The sequence below is a fragment of the Heptranchias perlo genome, chromosome 22 (genome assembly GCF_035084215.1).
Source record: "Heptranchias perlo isolate sHepPer1 chromosome 22, sHepPer1.hap1, whole genome shotgun sequence".
Lineage (NCBI taxonomy): Eukaryota > Metazoa > Chordata > Chondrichthyes > Hexanchiformes > Hexanchidae > Heptranchias > Heptranchias perlo.
The window spans coordinates 19,410,538-19,432,362 of record NC_090346.1 but is presented as its reverse complement, the minus strand read 5'-3'; the positions used below and the strand labels follow the sequence as shown (position 1 = coordinate 19,432,362).

At 42.6% G+C, this 21,825-nt stretch overlaps 1 protein-coding gene across 2 annotated transcripts in view; it reads left to right on the top strand.

The window, feature by feature from the left end:
• Positions 1 to 16,791: 16,791 nt before the first annotated feature.
• alg1 (ALG1 chitobiosyldiphosphodolichol beta-mannosyltransferase) overlaps positions 16,792 to 21,825 on the top strand; it is a 51,886-nt gene continuing 46,852 nt past the window's right edge. The window contains exons 1-4 of one of the 2 annotated variants that reach the window (XM_068003101.1): positions 16,792 to 17,106; positions 19,232 to 19,312; positions 19,688 to 19,791; positions 19,890 to 20,038. In XM_068003101.1, coding sequence (XP_067859202.1) covers positions 16,830 to 17,106; positions 19,232 to 19,312; positions 19,688 to 19,791; positions 19,890 to 20,038 — 611 coding nt within the window. In that variant the 5' untranslated portion in view covers positions 16,792 to 16,829. The remainder of the gene's footprint in view (positions 17,107 to 19,231; positions 19,313 to 19,687; positions 19,792 to 19,889; positions 20,039 to 21,825) is intronic. The other variant, XM_068003103.1, reaches the window with a different exon arrangement.

Here is a 21,825-nt window from a genome sequence, read left to right as displayed (position 1 = left end):
GCAAAGCACATCGGGAGAGCAGAGCAGCAATAAAACATTTTGCGCATTATATTGAAAATAAAATCTTATTGTTCAAATATACAGTCTTCCCAGCAAGCTGCATTTTTTAAAAATAGTTTTCATTTCATTTTAAATTCAGGAACCAGCACTCAATTATCCTGTCAATTTTGAGCATTATAGGTGTTCCAAAAATGAATGCAAGACAAGTTTAATGGCCACAATTGTATCAATATGTGGGAATGTCTGTTTCTGAACTGAACAATGAAATACATTTAAACATTAGAAACTGGTAGACATTAGGGTAAAGTTCACAAAGACAGTTTTCTCTGAAACGTTGGCCTTTATCTCAAGGGGTTTGGAATTCAAATGTGAGGAAGTGATGCTTCAGTTGTATAGAGCCTTAGTCAGACTCCATCTGGAGTACTGCATTCAGTTTTGAGCACCAAACCTCCTTGGAAGGGTACAGCACAGATTCACCAGAATGATACCAGGGTTTAAAGGGTTGAATTATGAGGATAGGTTGTATAAACTTGACTTGTATTCACTTGAGTTTAGAATGTTGAGGGGGTGACCTAATTGACGAATTTAAATTGATAAAGGGATTCAATACAGTAGATACAAAGAAGCTATATGCTGTGGTGAGGAATCCAGAACAAGGGGACATAATCTTAAAATTAGAGCTAGGCCATTCAGGAGCAAATTCAGTAGTAGTAATCTAGAATTTGCTCCCCTAAAAGGCTGAGGATGTTGGGCCAATTGAAATTTTCAAGACTGTGATCGATAGATTTTTGTTAGGTAAGGGGATCAAGGGATATGAAACAAAGACGGGGAAATGGATGTTGAGGTATAGTTCAGCTACTCCTGTTCCTATGTAGTAGTCCTTTTAAAGTACATTGTTGGATCAGTGTGGAGGAAACTTTAACCTCCATCTAAACCCATGCTTTATCTTATCTTAAAGAGTGTTTGATGCTGATACCATGTGCCAAATCTGTTTCACAGCACTGGCATTTCAATTCCTCCGATAAAAGCAGAAAATGTTGGAGAAGCTCAGCAAGTCAGGCAGCTCTGTGAAGAAAGAATCAGAGTTAATGTTTCTGGTCGAAGACCTTTCGTCAGAACTTTCCTCCATCTTGTTGAACACAACTCCTCCAATTTGTCCCCCACCCCAAAAAAAAACTGAAGTTATACTTTTCTAATTCTAAAAGCTTCTGTGTGTATCTCAGAAACATCAAAATAGAAGAGAAATCACCACATATTTGTTACAGATTAGAATGAACATTCTTATATGCAAGGCTACATTGCCATCTGCTGGTTCACAACCTTAGTTTTTGTGGGTGTTTTTATCAGGATGTGTATTTTACACAAGCTGCAATAAATGTGAAAATAAGCATTAGCAAATTTTACACATTCAAATCATAATTAAAATTATAAGTGAAATGGTATGTTTAGATTTAATGGCTAATGGTCAGCAAGACTGTTGTTTCTGTATAGTGCAAATAAGGAGATCGAAACAATATTAATGTATCACTGTAAGAAGCATATTTTTAACGACATGATCAATTACATTTTATTGTTTTATTTCATCACTATCAAAAGAAACATTCACAAATATAAATTATAATTATTATGTAGTTAATTAAATATGCTAGGTAAATTACTTGTAGCCAGAAGTTCCCAGACATTTATTGCAGAAATTGGGAGCAAATTCAATGGCCCAGAATTTGCTGGAGCGGGGCATCTTGCCTGTGGCCTCTTTGTTAGATTTTATTCCTCACCCTTCAGCTTGAAAAATTTTTGCGCTGCAAATTACTGGAAGTACGAGTTGATAATGGCATGGCGAGATCAGTCTGGGACCTTGGTGAATGTACGGGACCAACGGTCTATCTCCTTAACAGATCAGATTTAAGGATAGAGAAACAGGAACGACGGAGAAGGAAATGGGGTGAATTAGAGTCAAATTAGATACGGAAAGAGAAATAGAGAGGGAAAAAGAGTGAATTAAGAGAGAGAGGAAAAAAGACAGAAAGGAAAAGTTTTTTTAAAAAACCTTTTACTACCAGCAGGAATGAGACTCCACAGTTTCAATTGTTCCCTTTTTGGGGCCTCCGAGGTTGAGTGGTATTGCAGGAAGATAAATCTCGTCATTAAAAGGATACCTTAAATACCAGCCCCATCTTTCTGAGGTAAGTTTAATTCGTTTTAACAGCTCAAATGCAGCAATTTCTTGAAACCCATGGGGAGGTTGACAGTGTGCTCTGGTTTTTGTGAGACTGACAGTGAAGCGGTGCAAATCGGCCAGCAATTTGTGGCGATTTGCAGCTCACTTCTTCCTTGCCACAAATTACTGTGTTTTTTAACACCATAATGGCGTGTGCATTAAACTCTCTGTTATTTGCCCAGCAAATTCTGGGCCATTATGATCCATATTTATTATTGCATACATAATTGTACCTATATAATTTCAAGTTTTTGTCCAGTGCATGATGGTAGAGTGTGGGAAAATATCCGACATGTTAACAGGGCACTAACAAGCAAACAGTGAATTTTACAATTTTGCAAAAAAATCCTGTACACAAAAAAGGAACCAGTTACGTACTTCAAAAAAAGGCAAGAGTCTTGAGACTCCATGACTGTTTTCCATTCCCCCTCTTCGAATTCTCCCAACCAACCCCTACCAATTTGGCAACTCCTGCAGAGAAATGTTGAGACCTAAATTCCCAGGCACGATTCAGGTGTCGGATATTGACAGTACACTGAAACGGAGATGCGCAGGGATAAGACGGGAGGGAGGGTGGGGGATGCGATCTGGACAGAGGTCGAGTACGGGCCGGTAGCAGCCCACAGTTATTTGGTAGAGCCAGGAGAAGCACAAAGTATTAAAAGTTTTACAAATTTTGGGGCCTTTTAGAACTGCTGGTTAGGCTGCTCAAGACCCAGAAATACCAGTCGGAGCTTGTGCATCGCAAACTCTGACTAGTGCAAACAAATTTAGGAGTCTGGGTCTGAAATGAGCGCAATATTGAACGGAGATGTGTTGGATTTATATAGGATATTGTCATAAATCCCTATTGCCCTTATGTGAAGGTGCTATTATAGGAGATTGACATACAGCCTTTATCTCGAATACAAGTTTGAGAAGTAGGGAAACACCGAAAAAAGTCTGATTAATACTTTATTAAATCAAGTCCATGAGATAATAAAACATAACCCCTTACATGTGTGAGAAAGTGTAAATAGGTTAGCAGTCCATTAAATATGAAGTCAGTTGTAAATGAGTTAAGAACTAAAAAGACTAGGTGACAGAACCAGGCAGTGGGCAAAGTATAATGAAAACTATTGACCCTTCTAACATAACAATGTGGTCGGATGACAGGAAAGCTGTAAACACTTTAGAAATTGTTACAATAGCTTGTTTGGAGAACCTTCCTCAAACATTGTAGCAACCGCAGGGTGATCTTTTGCGCTTCACTTTTCTTAGCCCCTCCCATGCAAGACGGTTCATACAAAATTGCACGTTCCTCAGGTAGGAATAGGATAAAAAAGCTTGGCTTTCAGCCATCAGGTTTGCAGTCGGAACTGAGACCAGGCTAGATACTTGCATGGGAGGTGGATGCTGGCTGGAGCCTAACCCTGTGTAGCCTAGAGAGCTGGGGAGAACCCAATCCCTCGCCACCTGCGCCGGCTGACCAACTGAGGGGGTAATATGTTTGCCTACTTGAATTGTTAGTTACTGCTTAGCTATCGTTGTATTGCAAATCAGTGTGATAATTTAATAAATCTGTTCTTCACCAATATGGAGTCAAGTCGAATCATTAGATAAAGAAGGGGTATTCTCCTAGGGGAAATACACTTCTTACACATGCAGTATGTATCAGATATAGGAACCAATTATACTCACATACTTCAGGAGATGTTGCCTATTCTAGCCTCAGAAAGAGCAGATCGAAGAGTTCCCTTTTACTCTGAGCTTCAGAATTTTGGTACTCTTATGTTTCATTACGTAGGACAAATATGTGGATCAGATGTCATCACTACCTCTCTGTGTGTATCCTGTTGACACAATTGCTGTTACCCTTTTAAAAGGGTTAAATTATGAGGACAGGTTGCACAGACTAGGCTTGTGTTCCCTTTAGTATAGAAGATTAAGGGGTGATCTAATTGAGGTGTTTAAGATTATTAAAATAATTGATAGGGTAGATAGAGAGAAACTATTTCCTCTGATGGGAGAGTCCAGATCAAGGGGGGGGGGTAGAACCTTAAAATTAGAGCTAGGCAGTTCAGGGGTGCTATCAAAAAGCACTACTTCACACAAAGGGTAATGGAAATCTGGAACTCTCTCCCCAAAAAGCTGTTGAGGTTAGGTCAATTGTAAATGTCAAAACTGAGATTGATAGGTTTTTGTTAGGCAAGGGTATTAAGGGTTATGGAACCAAGGTGAGTAAATGGAGTTAAGATACAGATCAGCCATGATCTAAGTGAATGGTGGAACAGGCTCGAGGGGCTGAACGGCTTACTCCTGTTCCTATGTTGTGTCTGCCTTTGATGTCTTATTTCTTCATCAACATCGTTTTGATGATACGATTTGCTCTCTCAACCTGACCAGATGTCTTAGAATAGTGCGGGCATGTGAATTTTTTGGTCTATCTCCAGTATTGCACGTATTTCTTTCATCACCTGATCTACAAATGCTGCACCACTGTCACTGTCTATCACTTGTGGCATACCCCATCTCGAAAGAACTTGTTCAATAAGTACTTTTACAGTCACTAAAGCAGTACAGCAATGAGTAGGAATAGCTTCAACCTATTTAGTGAAAGAATCAACAATAACTAGAAAATATATATTTGCCTGTGCGGTCTGAGGCAGCTCACTTATGTAGTCAATTTGCATTAGTTCCCAACGTCCCTTAGGGTGTTGACTAAGGAGCAAGGCTCACTTCTTTCGGGAGGGAGGATTGTGATGTGCACAGGGGAGACAATTATCAAAATGGGCCTTGATGTCATCTTTCCACTACAGCCACCAGACCACAATTTTGAGGCCTTCAAGGGTAGCTTGTAAACTTAAATGACCACCTGATGGAATATCATGTACTGTCCGAATGAGTTCGCGGCGTAGGGCTGTAGAAGCTACAAAAATCAGAGGGACATCAGGGTGAGCAAAAAGAATGTCATTGTCCTGGCTAAGGGGCAAAGGGTCCATTTATACAGTAATGGTCTGACTCTCCTGTAACTGTTCTTTCCACACAGAAAGCTGTGGGTCAGCAGATTGAAGTGCTAGAAGATCAAAAGTGTCAGACTGACTTCTGGTTGTGACAACAGCTATTGGAGCTGCTGCTGGGTGTTCCCATGGGGGTCCCTGAAATGGCTGCGTGTTTAGCGGCTTCATGTACCTGATCGTTCGGAATTTTAGTTGGCACTTTCTTAACATGTCCTTTCACTTACAAAAAAAAATCCAATAGAGCATGAGGTAGAGTTTCCGCTTTGGGCGCAATCGGGAAATGCGCGTAAAATTGCACTGGTTAGGTTAGGCTTCAAGTTTCTGTTAAAATTTATTTGTCTAATCACAGAAGTAAAGCGCTGGATTTTGCTGTGAGCGCCATTTATTAGACTTGCACTTGCCCACAGACCTTCTATGAACTTTTGCACCGTAAGTTCCTGGAAATTAGAGATCCATTCAGCGCAGTGCCCTCTACAGGGCATCTGGGACCTGTGTGAACAGGGCAAGTAGCTGTGTACCTCCTTAACCAATCAGATTGAAGCATTGTTAATAACAGCACTGTCAAAATCAGGAAGTGCACGTTAGAATAATGAGTTCAATGCCAAATCAGGTACAGAAAGCAAAATAGAGAGAGTAAGAAAGGTTGAATTAAGAGACAGAGATAAAACAGACAGAAAGAAAAAGTTTAAAAAATTATTTAAATTTTTTTTAATGTCCAACAATATTTAAAATCTGAAGGAATGAGACTCCACACTTGTTAAAGTTAATTTTCAGTGCCAGAGAGGTTGTTTGGCAGTAATTAAGACTTACCACCCTGTTAAAGGGGTACTTAGACTTGAAATGACTTAACGTAACTTTTCTTGGCGACTTTAGTTCGTCTCTACCTGGTAAGTACAGGAACTTCATGCACGGGGAGCTAGACAGTGAGATGCTGTTTTCGCGCAGCTTACAGAGGGAGGAAGCATCTCGGTCAGCAACTTCCGGATTTCCGCGTCTAACCGCGCACGTGCGGTCGCCGGAAGTTACTTGTCCGATTGGCACATGAATAATGGTGAACGCTGTTAGCCTCACTGATATTTTTACAGCAAAATCTGGTCCAAAATCTTCCATGAATCAGTGCAATCAGGCAGCGTAATAGAACATAATCATTTCTTTTTTTTCCATTTAAAAAGTACTCCTTGATGTATTTGAGTGGTAACCTGGTGTAGTTTATTAATACAGTTGAAAATGGGTTTATCACTAAAAATAAGCATTTTTAATAAGGGTGTCCAGTCCTCCTGTGAGCAACCTGATTTAAAATCACTAAAAATGACTTTAAAAAACTATACTGAACCATTTAATAGTTTCATTGGTGTACACTAGTCAGTTTCTTTTTTTCGATATGAAAAAGCTTTTAAAATCTGCGTGCTAGTGCCTGTGTGCCTAAGAAAATGAGCACAATTTGAAGAGCCATCCCTAACCAGCGCAATCAGTGGAATCTCTCAATTTCGACCAGAGGGCGTGGCCAGTTTTGTGAGCAGGGCCAGATTCGGGTGCATTGAATCTTGAACCAGCGGAAAAGGTAGCGGAAAACACAAGCATAAGTGGTTTTGGGCATAACTCACGTTTAAAATTCCCAGATCTTTCCAATGAAATCTGAGCGCAAAACAAGCAGAAACTCTATCCCCATGTCTTTTTTTTTCAAAAAATATACTTTATTCATAAAATTTGTAGCAAAACATACAATACAGTTGTCATATCACATTCCAAATGTACACAATACAGATTATACAATTTGCAGGTTAAATCAAGTACAGTTCAATGAACACATTGCACATAATTACAGTTCATGACACTCTGGGGTGTCTCATTGCATTATACTCAATACAGATTATTGATTACAGATTCATTACAGGTACATTACAGCAATTTGAATTTTACATTCTGCCCGGGTTTTTTTTTCCCTGATTGCAGCCCCTCGGTATAGAATGGCGTTACATGGTAAATTGAAGTAAATTACTTCTTGGCTGTGAAAAACTTTGGGGGGCGGGTGGAGTCAGTCACCACAACAGCAGTTTCAGACTTGCTGTGGGCAAATTTAAAAAGAACAGTTCTTTGAAAAAGCTCAAATTGATTTAAAACCAGACATATAACTGCAACTTTGTAATTCATCAAAGCTGCTTTTTGCTTCTTAAAATGCACAGAGGTTTTTTTTTAAACAGAGGTTTAATGTAAATTTCAGTCAAAATAAATCCATACTACGTGACATTAATTTAAAATGTATAAAGCCACTCTTTTGGGAAAGCACAAAAGTTTTACCAATCTTTACCGTTTCCCAATCTTTACCATTAAATCTCCCAAGATTTTGGAGGCACAATATTAAATTGAAATTAATGTCATGTATAGAGAAGACAATTAACAAACTTAAGATAGCATACACTTATAAGACCATAAGAGTAGGCCATTCGGCCCCTCGAGCCTGCTCCGCCATTTAATGAGATCATGGCTGATCTGATTTTTACCTCAACTCCACTTTCCCACCCTTTCCCCATATCCTTTGTTTCCCTTGCTGATCAAAAATTTGTCTAACTCAGCCTTGAATGTATTCACTGACTCAGCCTCCACAGCTTTTTGGAATAAAGAATTCCAAAGATTCACGACCCTCTGGGAGAAGAAATTTCTCTGAACTGCCTCCAATGCAAGTATGTCCTTCCTTAAATAAGGGCACCAGAACTGTACGCAGTACTCCAGGTGTGGTCTCACCAGCACCCTGTACAGTTGTAGCATGACTTCCCTGCTTTTATACTCCATCCCCTTAGACATAAAGGCCAATATTCCGTTTGCCTTCCGGATTTCCTGCTGCTGACTTTTTGTTCACTTTTTGTGTTTCATGTACGAGGACATCCAGATCCCTCTGTACCACAGCATTTTGTAGTATTTCTCCATTCAAATAATATTTTCCTTTTTTATTTTTCCTCCCAAAGTGGATGACTTCACATTTTCCCACTTCACAATTAAAGCCAGCGGGATGCCACTTGAGTGTATTTATTTTGCTTGTTCAGGTCATTAACTGACCTGATTAAGGGACTTTGTGTGATTTTGGGGAAACATGGGACTGTTTCACACACTGGGGGGAAACAGTCCTAGTTGAACTGGACGTGTTGCAGCCGTCAGCCTGTGGCAGCTGCAAAGGTCCATTTGACAGGTGGGGGGGTGACCCTCACCCATTGCAGGAGGCTGCTCTGTCACCTGGGACAAAGTGTGGCCTCCACCACCCCCCTCCGGACAGTCAAAGTGACCAACCTGCACACTCACCCCGGGGTCCGGAGACATGTGCCTACCTTGCGGACCCCCTCAGATGCACATATTGCGGATGGGGGCCGCCGTAGCTGCAGTCATGACCCCCTCGGAGGGCGAACAACATCACCAGCCTCGCCATCCATGCCGTCCACCTCTGACACGTGGAGCTCCACAACAGAGTGCTGTGACACATCCACCTGTACAGCAGGAGGGAGGGCTACCGCAGAGAGAGACGCGTCGCAGAGGGCACTACCCTCGCGACAGGGTCCACAGACCGAGGCGCAGCTCCCCGGACCTCTCTGAGCAGCAGTGCACACGGAGGCGCAGATTCACTCGACATGTAGTCGTGGACATCTGCAGGCTCTTTCATGCCGACCTGCTCCTGGCTGGCCCCAGCACCATCTGCTTACCTGTCGCTGCCAAAGTCACCACTGCCCTCCACAACTTCTCCACCGCATCCTTCCAGGGTGCAGCCGGGTACACCACCAATGTCTCTCAGTCGTCTGCGCAGAAGAGCCCTGAAAAATACACCTGCACCTACTCTGCAGTAACACAATGGGTGGCATCAGTGGTGGGTCCTCATAGTGATACCCAGGAGCGGGCATTATTGGACACAACAGACAGGATTCGTGGAGACATGGCAGTGGTGGAGCCAATATAATGTGTGATGTTTGTTGCTCTGAAATTCAATATAGGTAACACCCGTGGCAAACCCTCAGACACCCTTGTGCATCCCCTTCATGCTCACGACACGTTTGCCGTACGCTGCCTACTGCACATATGCGATGCATGCCCTGTGGCTGCAGCACAGGTGGTGGCAGGTTGAGTGAGGCTGGCCGTTAGGGAGATGCACGAGAGGGTGGGTATGGGATAGAGCCATGAGATTGTATGAGGATTGGGTTGCGTGTTAGTGGCGGGGTGAGTACTGGCGAGGTGAGTAGGTGCAGGTAAGACGAGGATGGGGTTTGAGTGGGTATGAGGGGTGATGTGACAGAGTAGTGTTGGCGGTGCCGAAGGAGATGTGGGGTGGGGGCAGTGTTGTGGCAGACGCAGTGTAGGGGAAAGAGTAAGTGTTCTCACTGTGGCTGACCTACTGCGGTCATTGGAGCGCCTCCTGCACTGTATGCAGGTGGGCGATATGTTGGTGGTGCAGGTGACCCCCTCTGCCACCTCGAGCCAGGCCTTCTTGGTGGCAGAGGCAGGCCGCTTCCTCCCGCCCGCCGGGTGGAAGATCTCTGTCCTCCCCCTCCTCCTCACCCCATCTGATGATACCTGGGGTGAGGCATCATTAAACTGGGAGCAGCCTTCCCCCTGGGCTGCTCCATGCTGTAATTTGTTCCATTGGTTGCAGCATCTGTCAGTGGAGGACTGCCCCTTTAACTAGAGAGCCTCCAGCTGACAGATCGTACTGCGCATGCGCAGCCCGCCCGACGCGCAGACCAGCAGCGCGGAGCCCGGATGAGCAGGTAAGTGGATCCAATTAGTGTGTTGCCTGCTACGATCGCGCGGGCAACCCACTAATTTCACCGGGCGCGGAGGCCACGCACCCGAAACCCAACCCGCCGGAAACCCGCAGGCCTGCTAAAATCAGGCCCTTTGTGTCCTCATCGCAACTTGCTTTTCCACCTATCTCTGTATCATCAGCAAATTTGTCCACAAGACACTCTGTTCCTTCATCCAAGTCATTGATATATATTGTAAATAGTTGAGGCCCCTGCACTGAGCCCTGCGGCACCCCACTAGTTACAGATTGCCATTTTGAAAATGACCCTTTTATCCCGACTCTTTGTTTTCTGTTAGTTAGCCAATCCTCTATCCATGCCAGTATATTACCCCCAACACCATGAGCTCTTATCTTGTGCAGTAATCTTTTATGTGGCACCTTATCGAATGCCTTTTGGAAATCCAAATATCCACCCTGCCCGTTACTTCCTCAAAGAACTCTAATAAATTTGTCAGACACGATTTCCCCTTCATAAAACCATGTTGACTCTCCTTGATTGTATTATGAGTCTCCAAATGTCCTGCTACTACTTCCTTAATAATGGATTCTAGCATTTTCCCAATGACAGATGTTAGGCTAACTGGTCTATAGTTACCTGCTTTCTGTCTCACTCCCTTCTTGAATAGGGGTGTTACGTTTGCGGTTTTCCAATCCGCTGGGACCTTTCCAGAATCTAGTGAATTCTGGAAGATTACAACCAATGCATCCACTATCTCTGTAGCCACTTCCTTTAAGACCCTCGGATGCAAGCCATCAGGTCCAGGGGACTTGTCAGCCTTTAGACCCATTAGTTTACCTAGTACTTTTTCTCTCGTGATAGTGATTGTTTTTAGTTCCTCCCTCCCCTTTGCCCCTTGATTTTCTACTGTTATTGGTATATTACTAGTGTCTTCTACTGTGAAGACAGATACAAAATATCTGTTCATTTCCTCTGCCATTTCCTTGTTTTCTATTATTATTTACCCAGTTTCATCCTCTAAGGGACCAAAGTTTACTTTACCTACTCTCTTCCTTTTCATATACTTGTAGAAGCTTTTACTGTCAGTTTTTATGTTTCTTGCTAGTTTACTCTCGTAATTTATTTTCTCCCTCTATTATTCTTTTAGTCATCCTTTACTGGTTTTTAAAGTTTTCCCAATCTTCGGGCTTGCCATGTTGTATGCTTTTACTTTTAACCTGATACCATCCTTGACTTCCTTAGTTAGCCATGGTTGGTTCACCTTTTTTGTGGAGTCTTTCCTCCTCACAGGGATATATTTTTGTGGCGAGTCTTATAGAAAACACAATGATTAAAATGCTTATTACTTCTAATAGCAATGACAGGAATTACATAGGGTTAAGGGTTAGGCTGCTGTGAAAAGAAAAGGGGGCAGAGCTGCAGCATGAAACACCGCAAGCAAACATCACAGACACATTTAAAGATGCAGTACATTAAAACAAAAGAAATACTGTAGCTTGTAACAGTAGAAATAGGGTGGAATCTTTCCCTTTCCTTTATTCCATCATAGACTAATTTATCCTTTTTCTCTCAGACCAATTTTTAAATTTCTGGTTTGCTACTTAGCCAAGTTTTATACTGATTTAAAACTTGTATTGGCCCTCCTGTTTCAAAAAAAAAAGCTCTCCTCACTGATTCCTAACACTTCCTTAATAATGACCAAATTACCCTTGATCTCTCCCTCCAATCTGATCCTTTCTCCTCCTTCGAGTACCTCACCTTATTCTATCCCTCTCGTCTCTCCTTTAAAATCCTTGTATTTATGCCCCAAGCCCCCCAAGTTCCAAGCCAAGCTTCTCACCGAGATATCCTCTCTCCTTTCCTCCCTCAACCTCTGCACTGAGCGACTCCTCATTCTCGGTGATTTCAATCTCCACCTGAACTCACCTTGCCCTCTCTCCTCCTGCTTTCACTGCATTCTTGTCCTCCCTTTAAACCCTCCGTATAAACTCTCCTACTCATATTCATGGTCACCCCCTTAACCTTGCCATCTCCCGTAGCTTCTTTACTCCCATCATCTCAATCACAGACAAGGCCATCTCTGACCACTTCCTTGTATCCTTCACCACCCACATCCCCCTATCTCCTTCCAACCTGACTTCCTTCTGCATCCATGAAGCCCATGGAATCGAGGGAAAAGAACGGACTTGGTTAGGAAGTTGGCTGAGTGAAAGGCGACAGAGAGTAGGGATAATGGGTAGGTACTCACATTGGCAGGATGTGACTAGTGGAGTCCCGCAGGGATCTGTCTTGGGGCCTCAATTATTCATGAAATTTATTAACGACTTAGATGAAGGCATAGAAAGTCTCATATCTAAGGTTGCTGATGACACAAAGATTGGTGGCATTGTAAGCAGTGTAGATGAAAACATAAAATTACAAAGGGATTTTGATAGATTAGGTGAATGGGCAAAACTGTGGCAAATGGAATTCAATGTAGGCAAATGTGAGGTCATCCACTTTGGATCAAAAAAGGATAGAACAGGGTACTTTCTAAATGGTAAAAAGTTAAAAACAGTGGATGTCCAAAGGGACTTAGGGGTTCAGGTACATAGATCATTAAAGTGTCATGAACAGGTGCAGAAAATAATCAAAAAGGCTAATGGAAAGCTGGCCTTTATATCTAGAGGACTAGAGTACAAGGGGGCAGAAGTTATGCTGCAGCTATACAAAACCCTGGTTAGACCGCACCTGGTGTACTGTGAGCAGTTCTGGGCACCGCACCTTCGGAAGGACTTGGAGGGAGTGCAATGTAGGTTTACTAAAATGATACCCAGACTTCAAGGGTTAAGTTACGAGGAGAGATTACACAAATTGGGGTTGTATTCTCTGGAGTTTCGAAGGTTAAGGGGCGATCTGATCGAAGTTTATAAGATATTAAGGGGAACAGATAGGGTGGATAGAGAGAAACTATTTCCCTTGGTTGGGGATTCTAGGAGTAGGGGGCACAGTCTAAAAATTAGAGCCAGACCTTTCAGGAGTGAGATTAGAAAACACTTCTGCACACAAAGGGTGGTAGAAGTTTGGAACTCTCTTCCGCAAACGGCAATTGATACTAGCTCAATTGCTAAATTTAAATCTGAGATAGATAGCTTTTTGGCATCCAAAGATATTAAGGGATATGGGCCAAAAGCGGGTATATGGAGTTAGATCACAGATCAGCCATGATCTTATCAAATGGCGGAGCAGGCACGAGGGGCTGAATGGCCTACTCCTGTTCCTATGTTCCTATCTATCTCTGGAATAAACTCTCCACAAAGATCAGTTCTGATGAAAGGTCTTCGACCTGAAACGTTAACTCTGTTTCTTTCTCCACAGATGCTGCCTCACTTGCTGAGCTTTTCCAGCATTTTCTGTTTTTATTCTTTTTAATCACTATCTGGTCTTGCTCTCCTCCAGGATCATCATGAAGAGTAAAGATAACCCCTGGCTTCTTTTCTTGACTACCAAATGTCTCTTTAAACCCCTCTTCCCTGCCCCCTCCACCCTCACCTCCGACAACTTGTGAGAAGCTCATGGATTTCTTTATCACAAGGATTGAGACCATCGTTCAGCTCCCTCTGCTGCAACCACCAAGTCAAACCACTCCCCCGCTCTATCCCTGAATCTGTATCTTTCTCGAGTTTCTCTCCTATCTCCCCTTATGCCCTCTCCGAGCTCATCTTGTCCATGAGACCCACCTCCTGCTCCCTTGACCCCATTCCTATTAAACTGCTGTCTGCCCAACTTCCCTTCCTGGCCTTTATTCTAGCTGATAGTGTAAATGGTTTCCTCTCCTCACTACTGTCCCCATCCCTTTTCAAAACAGCCATCCTTGGTCTCCTCAAAAAAACTCACCCCTTGATCCGTCTGTCCTTGCAAACCACTGCCATATCTCCAAACTCCCTTTCCTCTGCACTGTCCTTGAAAATGCTGTTGCCTTCAAAATCCATGCCCATCTTTCCTGCAACTCCATATTTGAATCTCTCCGATCAGGTTTCTACCCCGCCACAGCACTGAAATGGCCCTCATTAAAGTCACCATGCACTATCTCTCCTTGTCCTTTTCAATCTCTCTGTAGCCTTTGACAAAGATAATCTTCTTACAACGCTTCTCCTCCATTGTCTAGCTCACTTGGAGTGCCCTCACTTGGTTCCACTCTTACTGATCCGATCGTGGCCAACGCATCTCTAGCAATAGCTTCTTTCCACCCCTGTACCTTTACTGCTGGAATTTCTCAAGGATCTATCCTTGGCTCCCTTCTCTTCCTTATCTACATGTAGCCCCTTGACGACATCATCCTAAGACATAGGGTCAGGTTCCACATGTACTTTATTTGACCTCTCTCCACCCATCCACCACCTCTGTTTTATCAGACTACTTGTTTGAGGTCCAGTCCTTGATGAACTGCATTTCCTTCTAAACATTGGGATGATCATTATCTTTGGCCCCCCTGACAAATTCTGTACCCTCACCACCGATTCCATCCCCACCTTGACAATTGTCTCAGGCTGAACCAGACTGCTTGCAACCTTGGTGTCCTATTCGACCTCCTAACTAAACTTCGACCCCATATCTTCTCAATCACCTTCTGTAACCTTCTCAAGCCCTACAACCCTCCGAGAACGCCAAAGTCTTCCAACTCTGGCCTCTTGTGCGTCCCCCATTCCATTTGCCGATCATTGGTGGCAGTACCTTCAGCTGTATAAGGACTAGGCTCCGAAATTCCCTCCCTACACCTCTCTGCCTCTCATAGAATCATACAGCACAGATGGAAGCCCTCGGCCCATCATGACTGTGCCGGCTCTTTGAAAGAGCTATCCAGTTAGTTTCATTCCCCCGCTTATTCCCTATAGCCGTGCAAATTTTTTCCTTTTCAAGTATATATCCAATACAGTTTTGAAAGTTACTATTGAATTTGATTCCACCACCTTTTCAGGCAGTGCATTGTAGATCATAACAACTTGTTGCGTCTATGTCCTCCTGAAGTCTGTCACTATTCTCCTCACTATTTACCACAGTTTTGTGTCATCTGCAAACTTTGAAATGGTACTCCCTATACTCAGCCAGGTCATTAATATATACCAAAAAAAGATAGGGACAAAAACAGAAAATGCTGGAAACATTCAGCAGGTCAGACAGCACCTGAGGTATAGGAAAAAAGTTAAGATTTCAGGTACAGAATAACCCTTTGTCAGAAATGTAAGATATTACAGATGAAGCATGAAACGAGTGCTGGTGGCACTGCACGGAAACTTTTTTTAAAAAAAGCTGAAATAGGGTGCATATTGTGCTAGAATGAATTAAATTGTGTGGGAAGAGATGTCTTTTCTTAAACTATAAGGAGACAGTGGATTGCCCCAGTGTCATCAAACAAAAAAACCAACAAAAGTGCCCCCTTTTTTAAGAGACACAACTAATAAAGAACTTAAGCAAAAAGAAAGGAAACTTAAGAACTTAAATAATATTATTTGTACTATCCACCACGCCCTCTAGTACCCAGGCCTCAAGCGTACCAGCGGGCACCGCGTGCTCCTTCTCCAGGGCCACCTGGGCACGGACAAAGACGCAGAAGAGAGGCAAGCAGTCAGAGCAACCATCGCCATAGGTCATGTCCAACCCGGACCTGTGGATGTCCACCGTGGTCAGGCCCAGGAGCAGATCCACGAGGAGGTCCTCTGACTTGACCGTCCCTCTCCACACTGGGTGGCCAAAGATCAGGAGCGTGGGACTGATGGGGAGCCTGAAATTGAGGAGCAGTCCCTTCAAATAATAAAACGGGGACTGCAACCTCTCACACTGTAAAAATGTGAAACATGGTCTCATCCAGGCCACAGAAATTACAGGCAGCCTAGGAGTCCATGAAGTGACTTAAAAATCTGTTTGTGGAACTGCTCCGTGCAACACTCTCCACCCCAGATCCCCAATGGTGCAGGGAAGGACTCCCGTGTAGGGGGCCCTCCCTTGAGGTCCCTCGCCTCCGCCGGATGGCAAGATGGCAGTGGGAAGATGCCTTTTCTAAAATACCTGTTAGGAGACACTGGGGCAACCCAGTGTAATCAAACAAAAAATCAAACAAAAATGCCCCCTTTTTAGAGGGGCACAACTAATAAAATCCAAATCATAAAAATGACAAAGGAAACTTAACAAATTAAATGTTTCCTCCCGTGTCCAGTACACACTCCAGTCGTTGCAGTGTCCACTGGTCGCGGAAGGCCTCAAGTGTACCGGCGGACACCGCGTACTCCTTCTCCAGGGCCATCCAGGCGCGGACAAGACCACGGAAGAGAGGCAGGCAGCCAGAGCAACCACCCCCACGGGCTGCCTCCAACCTGGACCCGTGGGTGGTCACCTTGGCCAGGCCCAGAAGCAGACCCACGTGGAGGTCCTCCAACTTGCCCACTCCCCTCCGCACCAAGTGGCCAAAGATCAGGAGCGTGGGACTGAAGTGGAGCCAGAAGTTGAGCAGCAGCCCCTTCAAATAACGGAACACGGGGTGCAACATCTCACACTGGGTAAAAACGTGAAACACGGACTCATCCAGGTTACAGATGGTCTGGGAGTCCATGAAGTGACTTAAAAATCTGTTTGACGGAACTGCTCGGTGCAACACTCTCCACCCCAGATCCCCAATGGTGCAGGGAAGGACTCCCGCGTAGAGAGCCCTCCCTGGATTGGGGTCCTCCACCAGACTACAAGGTGGCAGTAAGAAGAGGTGCAGGTTGACCTCCACATCAAGCCTTTTAATGCACCGCCTTTGTTGGGGGGGTGCCTCTCCTCTGGCCTCGCGAGATTTCTCCTGAAGTCACGTTAGTAGGTGGCCATGTCCGTCGGTTGGAAGTTCCTGTTGCCATGGGCGGGCTCTGGTTGCAGTTCGCTCTACTCTTCGTGGTGGGCGCCGTCTGGAGTTATTTCTTCACGTACCTAGGCGTATCTCTGCTGTATGGGGCAGTGCCGCTGTTAGTGTCGGTTCTGTTGGTTAGGTGGAAGCGGAGCCGGGGCGATGCTGCCCGCCGCAGGACAGTGTGTGTGCTGGTTCTGGGGGATCTGGGCCGCAGCCCCCGTATGCTCTATCACACACTCTCTTTCGCCAGGCACGGCTTCAGCGTTACCGTCGTCGGATATTCTGGTGAGATAAATGTTCTAATGAGAAGCTACCCTGTTAAATTGTATGATGTTGCAGCTCACAGTGATCTTTAATAAAAGCACCATTAACATTAAATTAAATATCAGAGATTTATACCATTTATATAAAATAATTTAACCAAAACAGCAGTATATTGGATTTGTGTGTGTATAAAAGTCAGGAATAGTTAATAAAATTACGAGTAGTTAGTGTCGGGACATTAATATTTTGACTTATCTATGTTTTGTGCCAATCAATAACAACTTGCATTTATATGTAGTTAAAACGTCCCAAGGTGCTTCACAGGAGCGTTGTCAAACAAAAATTTGCTAGTGAGCCACATTAGGACTGGTGACTAAAAGCTAGATCAAAGAAGCAGGATTTAAGGAGGAGAGAGAGGTTTAGGGGGGAATTCCAGAGCTTAGGGCTTGGACAGCTGAAGGCACATGCATATCCACAACTTTAATTTTTCCACCATGGGCAAGAGGCAAGAATTGGAGAAGCGTAGAGCTCTGAGGGCTGTAGGGCTGGAGGAGGTTACAGAGATGGGGAAGGGTAAGGTCATGGAGGGATTTGAAAATAAGGATGATAATTCTTGGACCAACAGCCATTGTAGGCCAGCAAGCGTGGGTGATGAGTGAACGGGACATGGTGTGAGTTAGGATACAGGCAGCAGAGTTTTGGATGATGACAAGACCATTATTGTACATTTTAAAACAATAATATAAACTTAACAGGTTATATAGATCAATAGTAAATCATCACTGAAAGGGAAAATGAGTTTAGATAAAATTATTCCATATGTAAGTTGTCTGTGCAAATAATAGTTAAGACTCTTAACAGAAGCCATATACAGGCAAAGTTGATATCAGCAGTCTTGCCTTTAACTTAACTGCTATCATCTTCCATATTGATAGTACTGTGTGGAAGATTAGGGGTGCTAATACTGTGGATATAAATTACTGAACAAGTGAAACAAATAATTCGATTTTTTTTCATTTAAAAACTTTGGGGTAGAATTTCCGCTAGATTGTGCTGGTTTTATCAGCGCAATCTGGCCGAATCAATGCAAAAGATTGAGGAATTATGTCCAGCATAATTCAAGTTTCCGCGATCTTTTGCGCTGGTTCAAAAATCATTGCGCTGAAGCCGCCCCCGAACGAAATAACGAAGATGGCGAGTTTCCGTCGATTACGCCCTCCTGCGGCCGTTCGAGGAGGGTCTTCAAATTAAGCTCGTTTTCTTAGGGGCACAGACACTAGTAGGCATGTTTTAAATATTTTTACACATTAAAAAATATTTAATTTACTAAGAAACTGACTAGTGTGCACCAATGAAAGTAGTAAATGGTTCAGTACAGTTAAGTCATTTCAGTGATTTTTAAATCAGATTACTCATAGGTGGAGGACTAGACATCCTTATTTAAAAATGTTTAATTTTTGTGATAAACCCATTTTCAACTGTATTAATACAACTGCACCAGCTTACACTTAAATACATCAATGTATATTTTTTATTGCAAATAAAAAATGATTACGCTCTGTTAAGCTGCCGCATTGTACTCGTTCAAGGAAAATTTTACGTTTGTGATCATGCAAACTGGTGGAAGCAGACGCAATAGTAACTTTCAAAAGGGAATTGGACAAATACTTGAAGGGAAAAAGTTTACAGGGCTATGGGGAAAGAACAAGGGAATGGGACTAATTGGATAGTTCTTTCAAAGAGCCGGCACAGGCATGATGGGCCAAATGGCCTCCTCCTGTGCTGTACCTTTTATGATACTATGAAATGCATTTTAGCGGAAACTCGAACTAACCCAGCCGGCTCAATTTTTGGACGCAATTTGCACCCAATTGCCGATTGCACCCATAGGCAGAAGTTTTACCATTTTGTACAGTATAAAGTGTTTTGCATATTACATATCAATGAGAGACAATAATTAATAGAACAAGTATAATTCCATAAATGTTGCGAATGAGATTTGTTCAGTTTATCTAGGAGAATCACAGGATCCAAAACACAATGCCATGTTGCTTTACTTTGATGTATTTGCTTTTACACATCTTAGCTGTCCAAAACATGCATATTTACTAATTTTTAAAAACTTAGTCTGAATTATGTTTTTCAGGTGCAAAACCTCATCAAGATGTTTTAAATAATGATAAAATTAACATTGTCTACATAACAGATGTTATGACAGCAATTAAATGTAAGTGTTATTATCTTTATACAACTGTCCTTGAAAGCCTTTAATGGCCTTTAGTAGGCATCTGTATTTGCTCTGTACCTGCTTAAAAACTAACTCTTTTAAAATCTTCCAGTTCTGACAAAAGGTATTTGACCTGAAACGTTTCTTTCTCCACAGATGCTGCCTGACTTGCTGAGCTTCTCCATCATTTTCTGTTTTTATTTCAGATTTCCAGCATGCGCAGTATTTTGCTTTTGATTAGTAAACGTCTGCTTTGTTTAGTTTGTTGGTAAAAACAGTAAATATCTGTGTGAAAATACAGGTATCTGTTTTTCACAAACATTCTGTAACCAGCACAATTTATAGATGATTAAGGTTTGTTTTTATATTTTGTAGTTGGATCAAAGATTTTTCAGTATGGTGTCAAGATCTTTGTGCAGAGTTTGCAAATATGTTATGTCCTCCTAAAGATTGATGCACCTTCGTTTATGCTCCTACAGGTAAAAAGCTTAGCCTTGTTATATTTTCCGTTAATTGAACTACTTGAATAAAGTGGTAAGATAAATTTCCTTTGCTTTACTTTCACAATTCCAAACAGAATCCACCAGGCCTCCCTGCTATGGCAGCTATGTGGGCAGTATGTTTGCTGAGAGGAAGTAAACTTATTATTGACTGGCACAATTATGGTTACACCATTATGAGCCTGACACATGGAGATCATCACCCTATTGTGCTGATTGCCAAATGGTTAGTACAGAATGGTTTTCAGTATGCAATTCACTTTTATTCTATATTTAATTATGATATAAATGATCTTTTAGCTCTTTATACTGTAGTGTCATTTTACATCTAGTTATTTCTAAAGAATCACTAAGTCTGAAATATTTGGATTAAAATGTTGAATACAAACTGGTGAACTTTATTTTCTTTCACACTAAAATTAAAATCTTTCCCTTTTGATGCAAAGAAAGCCGATCTGAATGTTCCAGATTAACTCAGTCATAAATAATCATAGGATCTCACAGCACATAAGGAGTCCATTTGGCCCATTGTATCTGTGATGGCACTTTGAAAGAACTATCTAATTAGTCCCACTCCCCTGCTCTTTCCCCATAGCCCTGCAAATTTCTCCTTTTCAAGTATATATCCAATTCCCTTTTGAAAATTACTATTGAATCCCCTACTTCCACCACCCTTTCAGGCAATGCATTCCAGGTCGTAACAATTCACTGCATAAAACAAAATCTTCACATTTCCCCCCTGGATTTTTTGCCAATTATCTTAAATCTGCGTCCTCTGGTTACCGACCCTCCTGCCAGTGTAAACAGATACTCCCTATTTACTCTATCGAAATCTCATATGATTTTCAACTCCTATTAAATCTCCCCTTAACCTTCTCTAGTTCTCTAAGGAGAACAATCCCAGTTTCTCTAGTCTCTCCACACAACTGAAGTCCCTCATCCCTGATACCATTCTGTTAAATCTCCTCTGCCCTTCTCCAATGCCTTGACATCCTACCTAAAGTGCGGTGTCCAGAATCTGATACAATACTCCAGCTGAGGCCCAACCAATGATTTATAAAGGTTTAGTATAACTTCCTTGGTTTTGTACTCTATGCCAAGGATCCCATAAGCTTTTTTTTAACATCCTTATCAATTTGTCCTGCCACTGTCAGAGATTTGTATATGTGAACCTCCACTTCTCTTGGTTCCTACCTACCCACCCCCCCCCTTTAAAATTGTATGATTTTAATGTAATAGCAGAATGATTAAAGTATATTGTTCTAGGTTGGATTTTAACATTTTTAGCACTTAATTCGTAATATTTTTCACCTAAATAAAAATGAACATTTTTATTCCATGAATATAAATGGTTGTAATTTTGTAGATTTTTTTTTAAACACTCCTATGTGCAGATCATCCATAGTATTGCACAAAAGGTCTTAAGACTAAGTATAGCCTTTGGATGAAGTGGTGTTAGAGGCCAAGGATAATTGGACCAGGGCATGAAATTCAGGCCCCAATTTTAAAGGCATACATTCTGTCCTTATATTTACACTTTAAATTTCTATGTAGAATCTTAGAATGGTTACAGCACAGAAGGAAGCCTTTCGGCCATCGAGCCCATGCTGGCTCTTTGCAAGAGCAATCCAGCTAGTCCCACTCCCCCACCCTTTCCCCGTAGCCCTGCAAATTTTTTCCCTTCAAGTACTTCTCCAATTCCCTTCTGAAAGCCATGATTGAATCTGCCTCAAGCAGTGCATTCCAGATCATAACCACTCGCTGTGTTAAAAAAAAGTTTTTCCTCATGTCGCCTTTGGTTCTTTTGCGAATCACCTTAAATCTTGACCCTTCCACCAATGGGAACAGTTTCTCTCTATCTACTGTCTAAACCCCTCATGATTTTGACCACCTCTATCAAATCTCCTCTCAACCTTCTCTGCTGTAAGGAGAACAACCCCAGCTTCTCCAGTCTATGCATGAAACTGAAGTTCTTCATCCCTGGAACCATTCTAGTAAATCTTTTCTGCACCC